The following is a 15,121-nucleotide window of genomic DNA, read 5'->3' as shown; positions in this document are numbered from 1 at the left end:
TTTTTGTTTTTGTTTTTTGTTTTGGCAGCCTCAAAGCCTATGTCGGGAGTCATGGCTGTATCCCCCAGGTGAGCCTCGGTTCCTATGAGGTTTGTAAGTGTCCTGGTATGAATCAGGGTAATCTTCTTCCACAAGAGGATAATGATCTCGGCTATGCTGGGAACTGGAAGACAATCGGTTCCTACTCTTCCGAGCCCTCTCATTGTGATAATTTTCATCAGAGGTCATTAGACTTCGTCTTTCAATTGGAGAGTTCTCTGTGGAGTGGTTGCTGTGCCTCATTCGCTGACTCTAAAAATATCAGATAGTTCATCGATTAATGTCAGCTTCATTCATCTGAACATGTAAATGAATGTATAATAACGAGATGCGAAACATCTGACTCTAAATGCACTATGATGCACAAATGGCTTGCTCAAAATATCTGGTTTTATTTATTTGGGACATAATATGCAGAGATGCCATAGTGCTGATAGTTTATGCATTTAATTACACAGTGCTGCATGACTATGCTTCCTATTTAAAAAAAGAATCAAAAGTTGACTGCTAAGTGGAACTTAATATATTTAGGAAGGCCTAATAACTCTACTTCTATTGCAAAAATGAGGATTATTTTACTTTAGGGAAATAAGTTCAGAATAGCATCTATTATTTGATTTCTTTCTGAGTTGATAAAATATTTCTTCTCCTAAAGCCATATACTTTTCTTAGATCCAATTGAATGTTCCTTCCTTTAAGAAAGAGTTTAACAAAATTATTATTTATGCTATACATAAAATAATGCACTTATTTCCGCATCCTCTGTAAATGTTAGAATTTGTAGTATTCTTTCCAAAGGGATGATACAGTAATTATGAAGCCATTTACTTGATGCCCTTTTAATCTTGCTTCAACTGAAATATCCTGCAAAAATAATCTCTAGCTATAAACCAAATCCCTCTAATATTGTTAATAAAAAGCAGTATCTTTATACACTTATTTGATGGCTCAAAAGATATGATTTCACTATTTTTCTCACTATGGGCATGTGTTGACTGGTTTAGCTAGGTCACTTGAGTTAAAGAACAAGATTCTGATGAATTCATGGTCCCATATACATTTTCTCCAAATTACATACAGTTTCACATAGAAAGAAACTCATTCAGTGAGTCACAGACGGTGTCATTAACCTTATCCAGGTGTTTCAAAAGTAAGTGCCCAGGGTTATGGGGAGAAGTAGGCCAACAGGACAAAGGGCTCCACATTTACTCATTAGGGAAACCAGGAGAACGACTCTAGGTGGATGTTTGGGGATGATGCGTTAAGAATGGTGCATTCATAAATAAATCAAAGCAGTTCATTTCCTCCTATATCACAGAAGTGTACTTTCTCAGCCTTCATGCCTCATCTCACTGTACAACTCAGAGCCAACTCAAATTAGTCAATAGAAATTCTATGCTCAGATCAGTACGCAGGAAGGGAAACAAGGCCAGACATAGTTCTGGTGCATACATATGAACCATAAATTATAATCCTACATTTTCATGTTCAATTCCAGCCTCAAAAGTGATTCATTTATATGGCAGATTTTCTGCTTACAAAGATGCAATTTTTCAGGAGAGTAATACAGTTATAATAGCATTTCAGAGAGTGCCATTTATCTCAGCATTAACTCTACATGATCTACAATTATGACTATCATTATAATCCATTAAAACAAAACGAGTCATGACGAAAGAGGGCTCAATCGCCTACATGCTCCTCAGTCAGCAGGGCCTTTGGCCACATTACAGCAGCTGCTTGATGAATGGTAAATAATAATTAATGCAAGAATCATTTTGTATCATAATGCCTCTGGCTTCCTTGTTCTGGACACAGGATAAGAACAGCAGAAGAGAAAAGCACCTGATCCTGTCCTTATCCCTGGATTCTTTAAGGGCCACTTGCTATAGCCACTGACCAACATGGGCCTCTGGACACTCTCAAGAAAACCCAGGTATCTGTCCCTACAACACCTCTAATCATGTTCACATTCTGTCTCATGCAATATTTAACTACTTATGGGACAGAAAGGGTAGTAAAACGTCTTAACTGTCCCTAAATATCTTATTTACCTAGTCATGAAACCTGATATTTGCACTATCATGTAATCTTTAAGGAGTGCCATGTAGAATTCATGGACAGTTGCACTGAGCAGGCCTTAAGTCTCCCTGGGCGGGATTGATTTATATAGGTAAAATCCACAGAGAGCAAAGTTCTTCAGAAAGGGGCACTCTCTGGGCTGCTTTCTCTAAGCCAGATCATGATTAGGTGACAGTTGAGATTTTCTTTATATAATGTGCTCCTACAGTTTCCTCTTCAGATCAACTTAATCAAGTTTTCTACAGGACCCCAACAGTGAGGTTGTAAAAGCATGAGTGGAAAAGTGGCAATACCTGTAACCCAGAAATTGCTGTGGGATATGGGGAGAGTGCTGTGGAGCCCAGGTTTCTCCCCAGCAGTGGGGTCATTGGGGTGCTACTGGTGGTGTGGGTGGCACGCCAGTATGCCTCCAGATACTCTCCCAGATGTTCACAGGCATCCTCAAGCTGGTTCTCATCCAATATGACATCAAACATTTCCTGTGGATGACACGAAAAGCCATGTTATTTCCACGTTTGTTTTTTGGCAACGAAACCTAAAATTCCACTTAAGACAGAGAATGGCATTCGCTAATCTAGCAGAGAATATTGCAGTTGAGGGGCTGGACTGGTAAGTTTCTGAAGTCAAATGAAGCATTACAGTTATCCACGTGAAAAAGTGGCTATATTAAAAACTGCTCATTAAATATTTGATTTTTCATTATTTAGAAAGATGAGGTAAATGTCAAAGTACTATAGGTAGCCGGGCGTGGTGGCGCACGCTTGTAATCCCCGTGCTTGGGAGGCAGAGACAGGAGGATCATGCAGGCTCGAAGCCAGCCGTGCTGGCTTAAGAGACCCTGTTTCCAAATAAAAATATAAAAAATAGGTCTGGGAGTGTAGCCCGGAGGTAGAAGGGCTTCCAGGAACCCCAGTACCACACACACAAAAAAAACTACTATAGGTAAAATACAGTGAAAACATATATGTGTTCACATTTTTCCATAGATTTCTGTAGGGCTGAATTTTTTTTTCTTTTTTCTTTTTTTTGGTGATACTGGGAATTGAACCCAGGGGCATTCTACCTCCAAGCTACACCCCTATTCCTATTTTTTATTCTTTATTTGAAACAGGGTCTCACTAAGTTGTGGAGGGCCTCACTACGTAGCTGAGGCTGTCTGCGAACCTGCAATCCTCCTGTCTCAGCCTCCCAACTACTGGGGTTACAAGCGTGCGCCACCACACCTGGTATTGTAGGGCTGAATTCTATTCCAGAATATAAAAGAAACAAGTTAACAGCACTGAAAGAGGAGTTCTAAAAATGTTTTGCATAGAGAGCATATCATTGGGATAAACATTTCATCTCCCAAGGTAACTATGTTGAAGGAAATAACATTTACTTAGGTAATTTTCACAATGTTTGTGAAAACGATGTTATCTGCCTCATGATAAAACAATAAGGAAAAGAAGTTTAGGATTAATACTAGAGAATCACATTACAGTGATTGCTGCTACCATAAAATCGTTCTAAGAAATGTTTAAAAAATAACAGGAGGGTTTAACTGGGGAGGAGATTGCACAAGAAGTATCTGGTGTCCGTGTGTCTGTCACTGGGAACTTTGTTCAACATCTGCTCTGAAGTCAGGAAGCTGTTCTTTGGCCCCAGAGGGAGTACAGTGGCCTTTCTGTTAGTCTAGTGTAGCTGGGAACACAGACAAGATATACCCAAATCATAAACTCTTTTGAGGACCAGTCAGAAAACCTTGGCAACTCACAAAGGGAAAGGCCATTACATGAGTACGTGTTGACATATCTCATAAAAGCAGGTGGGCAGTTGGGAATCTAAATTTCAGTTGCTGGATTGGTTGAGATTTCTTCCCTCTCCCACCACCTCTTCCACTATCTACCTGCTTTGCTGAACTCATTTTTACCAACACAAGGACCTCCCAGTAATGAATCAAATATATTGTCACTGCCAAGAAAGTCATTCATGCATGCTAAGCACATTCTCTACCACTGAGCTCTGCCACCAGATTACTAGTTAAAGGTTTGATCGTACCCATTTTTACTAATTGTAAAATTGAAAAGCAGTTGGAAGATTCTTGGAGTGGATGTAGAAAAATAATAAGTTTAAACAGACTCATATTTAGGAAGACTTAGCCTAGCCAGGCATGGTGATCCATACCTGTAATCCCAGTATTTGTAAGCCTGAGACAGGAGGATCACAGGTTTCAGGACAGCCTCCCAATGTAGTGAGACTCTTAGCAATCTAATAAGATTGTTTCAAAACAAAAAATAAAATAGGGCTAGGGGTATAGCTTGGAACTAGAATGTCCCTAGGTTCAATCCAGTTACACACACACACACACACACACACACACACACACACACACATTCACATACATGAAGGGGACTCATCCAGTTCACCCTATGTAGAAAAATGTCCCAAGAACATTTATTAGTAGAATTTCCTTTTTTTTTTTTGCATTATTTTACTCGTTCAACAAATATTTACTCAGGGCCTAGCATGAAATGGGATTTACAGTGGCAAAGAAAATAGACCTCATTCTATGTTCAAGAAGCATACAGTCTGCTGGGAGAGACAAGTACTGCAATCCATAATAATCCATGTCACACTGAGATTTTAATTCAAAGCAATAAAGAATAAACTAGTTAATGTTTGGAGCTGCAGCCTTAAAGTTCTAGATTTAGAAGAGGGCTGTGAGAGAGTTACGAAAACTGCACTCTAGAGAAAAGAAAAATTATGAGTGAGTCAAAGAATTCTATCCATAAGAGAAAAAAATAAAACAGATAAAGAAAACCAGAGCCAGGCATGGTGATGCATGCCTGTAATCCCAGTACTTAGGAGACTGAGACGGGATTGCAGGTTCAAGGACAGCTTCATCAACATAAAAAATAAAAAGGGCCGAGTATGTAGTAGAGCCTCCCAGGGTTCAATCCGCAGTACAGCAAGAGCAGAGCCACAATGGAAGAGTCCATTTGTATGACCCACGAAACAGTGAGCTTCAGTTAGCATTTATCTTTATCATAAATCTCCTTTTCCACGAAAGTAGTTCATGGAGTTTCTTGTCTCTTGCCATCAAAAACACCTCCTCCACCAACTAACGTAAACAATAGTCATGAACATAGACTCTGACAACTGGCCATAAAACTCTGATAGAAGCAGTGGCTTTTCAGTGCCGACTCGAGTGGGACAAGAACAGCCACACCCCTAAAAGCATTCACAGATCCAGAAGACACAGGAAGAAGAAAGGAAATTGAGCTGCACCAAGGACGCCTCTTAGGCACAGCAGCCTTCAGCCTGTCACAGATTCCTGACTGCGTATGGTGTATAGCCTGCTGTGTATATTATCTTATTTATGCCTACTGTAAAATTTGATGAGATAGGTCTCATTCTATAATGTGGGTTCGGTTAGTTCCAGCAAGTCATTTTCTTACTTTCATGAAGCAGCTAGTAAAAAATATTCTTCAGGGATCCCTGGACCGGAAGGGTCCTAACAGAGACAGCTGGGAGTGCAGGGTCCTGAAGGACAAAACCAGAAAAGCAGTGCCGCTGCAGAATGGTTCATAGCTACCTGTCATGATATAGACACGTTTAAAGCACACGTTTAGTTATAAGAGACTTTCATAAAGCATTTCTCTTTATCAGATAGAATTTATATACACTAGTAAATGGCCATTTGTTTAGTCCTGATAATTTCTTGCTAACTGTGCTTTTGCACAGCTAAAAGATAGCTATGTGATGGCAAATGATTTGAAATTACTGTTAGGCTTTTGAAAGTACAGGGGAAAAAAGCAAATTTATGAATGAATACTGACATACACACCTTATTTTCAACCAGGAGGAATTTCACACCCTGCATATATGTGACAATTTTTTTTTCTAAAGTTTAGGCAGTAACATAGTGGAACAGACCAGAGTGCTTGAGAATCAGTGTAAGGAGAATTAAAATATATTTATACAAGAAATTCAAAGAGAAGCAACCTAATGGGTTATGCAAACCAACTCTTGCTGACAGCTCAAGCAAGATAAGGGTAATATGGAGCTGTTTTCACAAAGCTGCCATAGCAAACACCTCTGACATTCTAGGATGGGATATTTTCTTAGCTAAGGTACACGGAAATGGTGTGGCCGCCAAAGTAAATAAATAGTGAACAGAGGAGTCAAAGCAAACCATCAAAATTTCAGGCACAGTAGCCACCTTTTCTGGATACGCTCCTTCAGAAAAATGAACAACTGAAGCATGTCAGTGGCCAAGAGTGAGACATCCCTCCAGCTCACCTAGTGGTCCAGAGAACCACAATGGCAGGGAAGCAAGAAAAGGGAAGAAAGATGGGAGCTGAATAATATGGAAACAAAGAAGACTTGCAATGTCTTTTTAAAAAATTAGGAGTATTTAACCTTCTACCTAGTTCTCCATGTACAGAGTAAGTGTGACAAACCGTCCCAGGGAGTCACATGAGCTAAGGTGACCAGCTATCCTCGTTTGCTGGGAATTGTTCCTGGAGACAGGAAACTATCATTTTAAAACTTGGAGAATCCTGAGCAAATTCCAATGTTTAGCCAGCCTCGAATTTTACAGAAGATACAGTGCTTTTCAGGTCCTATACTGAGGAATAGAGCAAGTTCCATTCATTTAAAAATTTTTGGAAGGGAAAATATTGAGAAGGACTAGATTGACTAGATTGTAACAACTATGAAATAAATAGTTTCTCACTTAAAGGGTAATCTCATTAAAACTAATATATCATGTCTAGTGAAACTGTTATCTAATATTTTAATAAAAACTTTACAAAAATTAAACCAATCATGCAGTTTAATTTTAGCTTCGTAAAAGTTGTTTCATTACTAAATATTTATAGATAGGCTTAAATATATGCAAATTCTCTCATGATATATGTATCACTATGTTTATTCATTGTATAAAGATAAAACCTCTTGTGGAGTATCTTTTCTATTTATAGGTAGAAAAAGAAAAGAACAAAGATCAGAATACTTTTATTTTCTTGCACTTGTAATACAGGCCACTGTTAAGAAAGAATGACGGGCAAATACTATTCAGTAGAATAACATGGAGGAATAGCACATGTAATGCAATGCTAATATAAAATAACCAACCGATGTTTCCTTCATGTCAAAATTCTATTCTTTATATTATTATTGCATTTGAGATCTTGAGTACTTAATTCATGGGTCAACTTATGATGGAAACTAAATGGTATGGTAAAGATTTAGGTCTTGTGAGAATAAATGAAAACAATATTGTGAGGCTCTAAAAGTAGTTTGTGTGTGTGTGTGTGTGTGTGTGTGTGTGTGTGTGTGTGTGGTTCTGAGTAATGAACTCAGAGTCATTCTATGTCTGATTTATACCTCTAGATCTATTTTGTTTTTTAATTTGAAACTGTGCCTCACTGAGTTATGAGGGACCTTGCTATGTTTCTGCTATGTTTGGGGCTACTCACAAACCTGCAATCCTCCTGTCTCAAGCTCTCAAGTATACAGACTACAGGTATATGTCACCATGTCCAGCTAGTTTCTACTTTAAACAGGAAAAACAACCAGAGATCTTGCCACATATTGGTGAGGTAATATGAAGGGGAAGGATAAAGTGACTTTCATCCCTTTTCTTTTCTTTATTTGTTACATTAGTTGTGAACTCAAACATGTTTTTCTCCCTACATCCTTCCTTTCTGCCCATTCTTATTCTTCAAAAAGACTACCACAACATCTGCCAGTGTTATTGTCTGCAGAAAAGGCACCCAGTGTTTCTGTTAAGTTTCTGTCAACTGGATGTGTGATGCTACAGTGCTGGAGGGAATGAGCTATCGTGGACTCTCTATATCCAAATTGGGTGCCTGAAACCCCTGGAAAACATGTAATCCTCCTTGGACTGAGGGAAACTGGATCCACATGGCCTTGTTCCCTGGAGGAAACATGAAATTGATTATTTCTTTTTTCAAAATCTGTGATAGGAATTGAACTATGGACACCTTATGGCTCTAGAGTAGTGAATGCACCAGTGGAGTGAGCACTTCAAATAGATGAGGGAACCCACATGATGCTAAATCATTTAAATAAAATTACTGGAAAGGGGCAGTGGAAAATTACTACCGAGAGACCAATACGATAAAAAAAATTGGGCACTATCATTCCTTCATTCCATTCAGAGCTCTTGTGTTTAATAGAACAAATCTGAGTCCATTCAGCAATGGAAAATAAAGTGGGATAGAAGCGAACTACTACGGTTACTGTAATGCTAGAGGTTTGCAAGATTCCGCCAAGGGATGAGTTCCCTTTTGCAGAGAGAGCGATCGATGTCATTTTACACACACAAAAAGCTATTACACAGCTCAAAGAGCCACAGGGTCAGCTTTTGGTAACACGAGCCAGCTTGTTACTAAGTAGGATTAAAGGATTACATTTCATTTATATATTCAATTGTCTATCTGCTTTCCTCAGCGTGCATTATGTGGCTCTTATTACCATAGTACAAGGCTAAATTGAACTTGGCCTTCTTAAAATGTACTACTCTCAACTGCTCTGAAAAGGAAAAGGGTATCATTACCTGGCAGAAGTCAAATGAAGTAAAAAAAAAAAATAAGGTACATGTAGATATGCTGGTAAACAAAATCAGGCTGATCATATGAGAAATGTTTAAGATAGATGTGCAGATCCTAGGCCCACTGGCATTCTTTCTATCTGTATTCCAGTAGCTCATCTTCTCAGTTCATATTTCTAACTGTGACAGATTAAGAACAGCCATATGCTGAGTGTGGTGAGCAGTACCTGCAATCCCAGTACTTGGGAGACCGAAGCAGGAGGATCACAGGTTCAAGGCCGACCTTAGAAACTTAGTGAGATCTTCAGCAACTTAACAAGATCCTGTTTTAAAATAAAAAATAAAATAGGCTGAGGTATAGCTCAGAGGTAGAACCTTCTGAGTCCAAACCCCAGTACCCAAACAAAACAAAACAAACAAAAGGGCCATGAATTCCTTGACACTCCCTACATAGAGACAGAGGGTCATCATTGAATCTGGCAGCCTCTGTGACTATTTTCACCAATGGAGTGTTGTAAAGTCATATTATGCTAGTATCCAAGACCAGGCTGTTAAAGTCTGGAATACTTGTTATTGGAGCTCTGGAAGCTATAATGCAAGAAGTCTGTCTCCCTGTGAAAGAGACCACAGAAAAAAATCTGAGACACGTGGAGAGGAGTGGCAGAATTTAACCTTCTAGCCACCTCTGCTGAGACAGAGGGCAGCGGCCAGCTCCACATTATGGGTGGCTGTTACTTGAAGCCACCAAATTTTAGTGTACTTTATTGCACAGTAATAGACAACCACAACCTGTCTCAAAACAAATGTGGCAACCCTCCTGCTGGGTAAATTTGGCCTGAGTCCTGCTTCTACAAAGCTCTGCTGAAATACAACCAATTCCTCCCATTTGTTTACATATTGTTTATGGCTACTCAAAGGCAGAGTTGAGTCTTTTGGGTTATTTTGCAAAGAAGACCACATAGTCCACAAAGCCTAAACTACTTACAATCTGATCCTTTATTTTAAAAAGTTTACTGAAAAAGTCTTACCCAGGAAACTCTTGAGTCTCTCTTCAGGACTAACCTATTACCATTCACCATCTACAATCTTACTAGACTAGGACACAGATCTTATGCTGACTCTGGCCAAGGCGTATTACCTTTGGAAAGCCAGTTCATTTCTCTAGGTCTCCGTTCTCTCCTTTATAAAATGAGGAGGTTGATCATATGGTGAATCCATTCCCAGTTTTCTGAGGAATCTCCATAGCAGCTGACCTAATTTGCAATCAACAGTGTAGAAAAGTTCTAATTTCTCTACATCCTCACCAACATTATTTTTTGACTTCTTGATGACAGCCATTCTGACTGGTGTTAGATGGATCTTAGCATAGTTTTGATTTGCATCTCCTTGCTTGCTAATGATGTTGAATATTTTTTCATGTATTTATTGGCCATTTGTATCTTTTCATTTGTGAAGTGTATTCGATTCAGTTGCCCATTTCTTGATTGGGTTATTTGTTTTCCAAAGAGGTTGAAACCAGAGGACTACAGTAATATATGCATACTCATGTTCATAGCAGCACAATTCACAATAGCCAAATTATAGAACCAAACTAGGTGTCTATCAACAGATGAATGGATTACAAAATTATGGGATATCCACACAATAGAATTCTACTCAGCAATCAAGAAGAATGAAATTATGTCATTTGCAAGAAAATGGAAGGATCTGGAAAACAGTATGTAAAGTGAAATTAGCTAGTCACAGAAAGTGAAGGGTTATATGTCTTCTCTAATATGTGGAAGCTAGAGTGTATGGGGATATCAGAGGGACTCCAGATAATGGAGGAGAAACCTCAGTGGGGCCAGGGAGGTGTTCTAAGGAAAGGGGAGGCAGAAGAGAGAGGTTCATTGAAGGAATTACTCTCATCGGCTATGTGCACATATATGAATGTCCATGTTACCACTCCAAACGAGGAAGAGAGGAAATGGGGAGTCAGCAAGGGGAGGCCCAAGTGCTATGTGCACATATATCACTGTTAATATGACTTACATTATGATATGAGACTATAATGTACCAATAAAAACATATTTTAAAAAATGACAAAAATAAAAATAAAATAGAAAATAAGGAGGTTGGACTGGATCAATCTTTCCCGGAAATCCTAAATCTATAGCATGCCCTGTGCAAACACAGGTCAGTAGTCACACTATAGGAGAAGCACTTCACATATATATATTCTCCGCCTAGAAATACAAAGTGCAGAGTCAGGATTCTGCAGTGAAGAAACCAGACCGTCTTTGTTCACATGAGTGCTTTCTCAAACATTTTTGGTGTCAAGGCTTTTTTCCCGTACTTTCTGATGCCATCATGGGAACCCAGATTATAAAGAACACAACCTGGGAAACACTATCCTGGATGCTCTTGAGGAACCTTTCTTTTGCTCCACTGTTGCCTGAATCTAGGATTCATTCTTCTGGCTCCAGAGAGTTAACTTTTTTTCAGTGCTCTTTTAGATTTCTTTTTTCCCAAAAAACTGCTGCCTTTAATTTCTTTGCAATGTGAAACTCTGCCAGAAAAATCTGCTGACTTTTCAGAATGGAGATGCAGTGGCCAATTAAGCAAGATGCAAATTCTCCTGAGGGAACTAAAATGACACAGTGATCGCCAATCTTTGGATGACAATTATAATTATGGTCTTAAAAGAAAGGGGATGAATGCAGACACATTTTAAAATTGCTACTGGTTTTTTTTTTTTTTTTTTTTTTTTGCAGGTCTGGGGATGGAACCCAGGGGCATTTGACCTCCGAGCTATACCCTCTGCCCTATTTTTTATTCTTTATTTTGAAACCGGGTCTCACTGAGTTGCAGAGGGCCTCACTAAGTAGCTGAGGCTGCCCGCGAATCGCGATCCTCCAGGTCTCAGCCTCCTGAATGCTGGGATTACAAGCGTGCGCCACCACGCCCAGCTGCTACTGGGTTTTGTGAAGATTTTTTCATGTGTGCCAAAATAGAGTGTATGACTTCTCCTTAGCATTACAAGTACTATTCATGAGATCTCAAATGTTTAGAAAATGTTAAATGCAACATAACCTTACTTATTCATACTGCTTGTTTAAAATGCCAGGTTATCTGACCAGTCATATTAAACAAGGAGGGGTTTATCTTTCTAAGATAGTAATAGAACAAGGCTTTCTTCCAATTGCATGTGGTCTTTTAAGATTCCTGACCTGGGTACAAATCTTCAAGCAGTCCACTTGCTTTTAAGTATGCAGCGCACATGTCCTTTCTTGGTTTCAAATGTATCAAATTATATTAGTTGCATGATGACTAAATAACCAACCCTCTCAAGCAGCTAAAAGTTATATCAATTTTAATAAGACTTGAGTATTTTCTCTAGTAATTATTAGGAAGTTAATAAACCCATTCTCATAAAAATAAAAGGCATTTTATCTAATAAATCTAAAAAATCTTCTACACTTTTATTTTCATTTGGGTGTCATTTCCCAGAATATCAAACTGATAACTACCAACACAAGACTATTTTAAAAATTGAAAATAATAGCATAGTTCCTAGTAGTAGCATAGTTCCATAGGGTTTTGGGAGCTGAACAATAAAGATTACTTTCTTCCCACTCTGAATTACTACAGTACCAGGAGCTGGAGGATGCATTCTTTTACATTCACTATATGCTTTAATTGTACATTCCATGGTGTAAGTGGACTTCATTAGTAGGAAATGTGGCATTAAACCTTTTAAGAAAGACTTTCAGGCTCCAAGCTGTCCAAATTACCTGCAGTAGGTAACTAGGTATGTGCATATGTGTGTAGTTGGTATAATGGGGCAAGAGGAAACTAGCTTTGGAACCAGAAAGATCTAGCTCTAACTCTGATTTGCTGTGTGACATCATGGAAATCATTCATCCCCTCTGTTTTCAGTTGCCTCAACTATAAAATGGAAATGACTTTGTCTGTTTTACTAGGGAGCTGAAGGTCTCATACAATCTACGTAAAGCATCCAGCACTCCATCCGGCCCATCAGAAGCATTTAATGAGAAGATGCATTATTACTCCTCTTGCCTATACTTTCACCACTCATTCAGTAGATGCTTATTATATGCTCACTATGACAAGAAAGTGAGCTACACCAGTGGAGGCATCGGTCTTTACTGTCTCAATGACCAGACATGGTATGGTGCAAAGTGGACCCAGTAATTACAACAGAAACACCTGGACAGTGCATACTGTGTGCCAGGCACTTCCCCACACATTCACTCATTGAATCCTTACACCAGTCCCATGAAGCCGGTGCTTGCTCAAGATTACATAGTCAGTGTGGGTTTGAACTTGGACACCTGGCTTCTTCTTAACAGGCTATGCTCTGTTGCCTCTTAAACATTCCAATTGGATTTTATACTTTCACAGAGTATAAATGGTCCTTATCCAAGTATAAAAAAGCCAGTGAATCAGTTGTAAAAAAGAAAGACAGTTAATTCCTTTAGAGAAACATAGACACAGCAACTGGGCAAGTGGAGGCACTGACTAGCCACTGGTGACCCAGGGCCTGGTGACAGCAGTCACCTCCCACGACCCCACCCTGCATTGCTCAACTTCCAACACAGCAGCTGTTTTCTGGCAATGGCACTAGGAGAAAAGTTGTTATAATACAGTGTTCCATTTCACTCAGCCCTGACCCTTTCATCTGGTGTAACCAAAGGTCTCCTCTAGCTCCAATCAATTCTCGACCTTCAACATCATAATCTTATATGACTGCCAGAGCTTTCTGGCAGAAAAGTGAAAGGAAAGTCAAATTGACATGTTTTATTTTATTCATTTCTTACAAGTGCCCACATGACTGGATGCTGCATTAAGTGGTTTTTCTGAGTGTCTGGCAGGCTATCAAAGCAGCAGGTATGAAACAATAAGTTCATTTCTTACTACAAGGCAAACATCATCCAGTTCTAGATGCCTGAGCACATCCAACATGACAGTGGCTTGTTCCAAAAAAATCCTTTAGATTTGTGACAAATCACCATCAGTACCATTGTTCGAATAAAAATGCTAATATGAAATTAACATTATCCATCTGTGCAGAGTGGCATAGTCCTGTAATCCCAGTATTTGGGAAGTTGAGACAGGAGGATCACAGGTTTGTGGCCAGGGTCAGCAACTTAGCGAGGCACTCAGCAATTTAGATCCCATTTCAAAATAACGGGCTATGCTCTGTTGCCTCCTAAACATCCCAATTGGATTTTATACTTTCACAGAGCATAAATGATCCTTATACAAGTATAAAAAAGCCAGTGAATCAGTTGTAAAAAAAAGTTAATTCCTTTAGAGAAACATACACACAACAACTGGGCAAGTGGAGGCACTGACTAGCCACTGGTGACCCAGGCTTGGTGACAGCAGTCACCTCCCTGAGTGTAGCTCAGAGGTAGAATATCACTGGGTTCAATTCCCAGTACCACCACAAACAAACAAACAAACAAAACAAACAAAAACAAACTACCCTCTTCTATTTAGTCATAAATAATTAAGACAAAAAATAAAAATGATTATACTTACAGGAGGACATTGTGCAAGTTTATCAGCTGCTACGAGCTGCACATTCAAGTGTTTACTTTGGGACTTTCCTCTAGATTTAATCAACCGCTGTAAAACCTGTCAATGAGTTAAAAAAAAAACAACGAATAAACTGGGATCTTTTTTTATAGGATGTTTAGTCCTCAGGATTAGTAAAGAGGAAATACAACATGAGAAATCATGTACTATATAAATTCTGTCACATCCACTTCTACTGGCTTTCAGTGCGGTGGACTTGATATGCTCATCCTGTTCTGGCTTGGTGTGAGGTCCTGATGGGATTCTGAGTTCTCACCCTAGATTTTGAAATGTCTTTGAGATTTCAGAGAGTGTCCTACAAAAGTGGAGGAACTGGTCTGTATGTACTAGGTCACTTATGTTGAGTAATATTTTGATGTTATTCTGTTGAGTAAGATTTTGGTTACTTGTCATGTCAGATAAATGTCTTTTTGTCATCAGTAACTAATGAGACATTCCAGTTTAATTTTACATTAACCAGACTATTTAATAATTGGGAATCTAGACAAAAACACTTGCATTGGTACACTGCTACACATAAACCAATGAAATATCTATGTCTTTGGGTCACTGCTGTAACTCTATTTGGCCATACCCTCTCTTTTTTTCTTAATTTTTTGTTAGCTGAACAGGCTCCTCTTTCTCTAAACAGTGCTAATTTCAATGATACCTCAACTTGTAGGGCTGGGAGCCCCTGCTTCTGCACTCAAGGGCACCCCAGGAATGGGGTGAAGGTTAGGTTGACCTTTCTTCACTGCAGTGGATAGTGTTTGCTCCCCAGCTGCTCTGGGTCAAGAAGAACTCCAAGAGGTTGAGGAAATTTCAGTCCATTCTACTGATTCCCAAGAGGCACTGGTT

The 15,121-nt window shown here is 39.1% G+C and overlaps 1 protein-coding gene across 3 annotated transcripts in view; it reads right to left on the bottom strand.

The window, feature by feature from the left end:
- Positions 1–15,121, bottom strand: part of CACNB4 (calcium voltage-gated channel auxiliary subunit beta 4) — a gene marked incomplete at its 5' end in the record, with an annotated part of 279,573 nt that continues 264,452 nt past the window's right edge. For all 3 annotated transcript variants that reach the window (XM_080690244.1, XM_080690245.1, XM_080690246.1), the window contains 3 exons: positions 1–291; positions 2,415–2,600; positions 14,228–14,323. In XM_080690244.1, coding sequence (XP_080546370.1) covers positions 31–291; positions 2,415–2,600; positions 14,228–14,323 — 543 coding nt within the window. In that variant the 3' untranslated portion in view covers positions 1–30. The remainder of the gene's footprint in view (positions 292–2,414; positions 2,601–14,227; positions 14,324–15,121) is intronic.

Source organism: Muscardinus avellanarius (assembly GCF_963383645.1).
Source record: "Muscardinus avellanarius genome assembly, chromosome: 2".
Taxonomy (NCBI): domain Eukaryota; kingdom Metazoa; phylum Chordata; class Mammalia; order Rodentia; family Gliridae; genus Muscardinus; species Muscardinus avellanarius.
The sequence above is the reverse complement of the archived record's forward strand: the minus strand, read 5'-3'. Positions and strand labels throughout refer to the sequence as shown.